This window comes from Frankliniella occidentalis, unplaced genomic scaffold (genome assembly GCF_000697945.3).
Source record: "Frankliniella occidentalis isolate FOCC.00 unplaced genomic scaffold, Focc_3.1 Scaffold537, whole genome shotgun sequence".
NCBI classification, from domain to species: Eukaryota; Metazoa; Arthropoda; class Insecta; order Thysanoptera; family Thripidae; genus Frankliniella; species Frankliniella occidentalis.
Window position 1 is genome coordinate 22,019 of NW_026267654.1, and position 3,464 is coordinate 25,482.

Genomic DNA, 3,464 nt, shown 5'->3' on the forward strand with positions numbered 1-3,464 from the left:
CAAAGCAGAAGGGTGGGGTGTAGTCACGGTGTTGCCCCGTTACAGTCTTTTGTCATGTCCAAGGAGCAAATTTCTAGGGCTGCCCCCCGCCGGACGCTTTCGTTTACTCAAATATGCAAACTGATTTACCGGTCACATTATTTATTTGATGATGCACTTCAGTAAATCGCAAGACTGAAATGGTCTATTTGCAAAATGTCAGTAACGGGCTGAGAGTGTCTTCTCGGACACCGACATGCATCGCATCTTATTTGTGAAATTACCCACATACCTATTTTTCAATTGTTTTTTTCGTGTTTCTGTAATGCGTTAACCTCAGAGCGACAACCACTCAGTCTGTCGAAGCGCTTCGACAACCGCTCAGTCTTCCGAGAGGCTTCGTCGACAACCGCTCAGTCTGCCGGCCGAGCCCCGGCGACAACTGCTCAACGTCTGCAGAAATGCCTATTATAATGAGCGGTTGTCGAAGTGTCTCGGCAGACTGAGCGGTTGTCGAAGCGCTTCGACAGACTGAGTGGTTTTCGCTCTGAGGTATCGAATTTTTCACTATACCCCTTCTGAGGGAGACCGGGTTTTAGGGGTCAAAAACAAATCGTTCAAAAGGCATAGAAAGAGATACTGATTACTGTTTCTTTACAGGGATTTACTTGCGGTGGATCCGGTGGCTCTGGTCATGACGGGGGAGCAGGTGGCGTCGGGGGACAAGGTGGTCAAGCAGGATCTATTCGACTCCTCCCGATAAATGTGGTAAGTGTGCAACTCCGTTTGGTAGGGGCCGGGCCTCCTTGCCCTACCGGCGCCAGCGGCGTTTGTTCCCAAGCTCACAGGCACCATGACTAGCTGCCGAAATCAGTTGTGAACATCGCCAGCCGCCGACCGTCACACTCTAAATGTAAAAGAACAAATTTTCCCATAACGATGGCACGAACTTACACGCATCCTCCTACGACAGACAAAATTGTTTCGTTAAAGAGGACAGTTTTCAATTTAGTTTTCTCCTCATGGACAAACTGGTTTCCTGTTTCTTGGACAAGACATTAGTCCCAGCGAGTAAGTTGAAATTTGTCCCTTTTTTTGCGATATAATTTGTTTTCAAGGAAGGAACAGTTTTTCTAAGGAACATTTTGTCCCTTCTAATGACATAATTTGTCTATAAAAGGATGCGGTTTTGTCCATAGATCTCTTGTCTGCGGCTACCCGTACAAAAAAGATTGTCTTCTGGACGTAGTTTCCAAGGATTAATGTGATACTTCCAGCATCCATCACTGTTATTCAAGGAATGTGACGTCACATTCGTTTCAATGTGAAACGTGTCACATTCGTTTCAATGTGAAACGTGTCACATTCGTTTGAATATTGTGTCACATTCATTTAAACGTGACTTCAGGTGAATTGATGCTCTAATGGCGCCAGGCTTGGTCAATTCACTTTTAAACGAATATGACATAACATTCAAACGAACGTGACAAGATTCACATTGAAACGAATGTGACGTCATCATCGTTGAATAACAGTGAGCGCATCTGCTTTCGAGTCTTGTGTGAGACGTATTGAAGTCATTATTAATCCATCGTCAAGACCTGTGTGAGACATAGCTGATACGACGAATTGAGTCGCAACAATGGATTCGCGAAGGCTGCTTTGCCTCGCTTTTCAGACTTCCCTCAGACACAACGGTACCTCCTATCAATATGCGCTTATAATTCTTTAGGTTAAACGTAATCGCTTATCACCTCGGGTTCTACACAGAACCGCTTACCTGCGCGGGCCCTGCACAGAACCGCTCATCTGCTCGCGGCCGGGGCGCTGGTTAGGTTATGTTGCCCCTCGTATTTACTATAATATCACCCAAGATCGGAGGCTTTAACGATCTGTAGTAGTTTAAATATGATGTTCCAGTACAGACAAGAGAGTATGTTACATTTTCTGTTTCTAAATTTAAGCTCAGCACCTAGGAACATCCATTGAAATCTGGGAACAACCCGCCCGTAATTCAGAAAGATGAGCAGTTCTGCGTAGGACCCGCGCAGATGGGCGGTTCTGTTCAGAGCCCTTAGTAATGGGCGGGTTTGTTTGGACCAAAAACAAATAAGCGCATATTGATAGGAGGTGCCGACAACTGTGATCCACTCTTGAGACATCGCGGGTCAAGGCATTCAGGACGCGCTGAAGATATTTTTGAGACACACTCAATCGGACCGACGAAAAAAGGGATCCATCAGGTGCCGCGCACTCTGCCACTGCCCTAAGTGTGTGATGGATCAAGCATGTCTGAAAGGTGTGTCTCCATCATATCTGAGCAGCCTTATTCAGTGCGGGGCCAGTACGTGTAGCGACACAATTACCTGAGTTTTTCCACTCTGGCCCAGTGAAGAGCGAGCGGGACTTGCAGTCCAATAGGCAGTGGTTCGCCTCCTACCGGTGGCCCGTTTTCTCTCACTTCCTTCGTCTGTGCGATTGAGTGTGTCTCAAATATATCTTCAGCGTGTCTTGAGTGCCTTGCCCAGCGATGTCTCCAGATTGGATGACAGTTGTGTCTGAGGGAAGTCTGAAAAGCGAGACAAAGCAGCCTTCGAGAATCCATTGTCGCGACACAATCAGTCTTATCAGCTATGTCTCACACAGGTCTTGACGATGGATTAATAATGACTTCAATACGTCTCACACAAGACTCGAAAGCGGACGCGCTATGGATGCTGGAAGTATATCCCATTAATCCTTGGAAACTACGTCCAGAAGACAATCTGTTTTGTACGGGGAGTTTAAGCGTTTGGAGAGTAGGAGAAGGCTCAGAAAGCTGCTAACCGCCCACTCTTATACCACCTCCGATGTCGTCGTCGTCGTCGTCGTTGTTGTTGTTGTTGTTTTATGATAAAGGACATCCTTCTGATGGTGCATCAACTTCGTTTGGCCCGATCGGAACAAAACTGTTGGTGTGGAGTTCATCGCAAAGCCCCAAAAAGGCCAAAATCGACCACGTAGGCCCTTCCTTTACTTTGTAAAATTTTCGACTGTTACTGTTGCAATTGACGGTCCCAAAGTTTTGTCATCTGGCGACTGTCTAGAAATGGTCAGGACTTCACATAAAGTATTCCTAGACGGTCACCAAAAGACAATTTTTGGGGATCCAATGACCAGTACATAAAAAAATCTAGTATGACTTGTGAACCACTGGTCGGGAAAATCTGGAAAAAAGATAGATTGCGCCTTCCCCTGTCCATAGAGCCAACTTTGCACACTAAATCTCAAAGGTCTTTTATCGTCCCTAGAAAGACGCGTTTCTTCACACATCTCAACCGAATGCAGTTTGGAATCTAGCAAGTGAGGAATTTGCATCTTCAGGATGAACAAAAAGTTAATTCACTGTTAAAAAAATTCGATGCCTCCTAACGACAAAGTCCGATGTATTGCGCTCCCGTTACACAAAGTTCGATCTGTTTCGCTCCCGTTACACAAAGTCCGAT

At 45.9% G+C, this 3,464-nt stretch overlaps 1 protein-coding gene across 1 annotated transcript in view; it reads left to right on the top strand.

Annotated features, from left to right (window-relative positions):
• Positions 1 to 3,464, top strand: part of LOC127751522 (uncharacterized) — a 40,226-nt gene that overhangs the window by 21,341 nt on the left and 15,421 nt on the right. Inside the window, exon 13 of the mRNA XM_052275199.1 lies at positions 640 to 747. Coding sequence (XP_052131159.1) covers positions 640 to 747 — 108 coding nt within the window. The remainder of the gene's footprint in view (positions 1 to 639; positions 748 to 3,464) is intronic.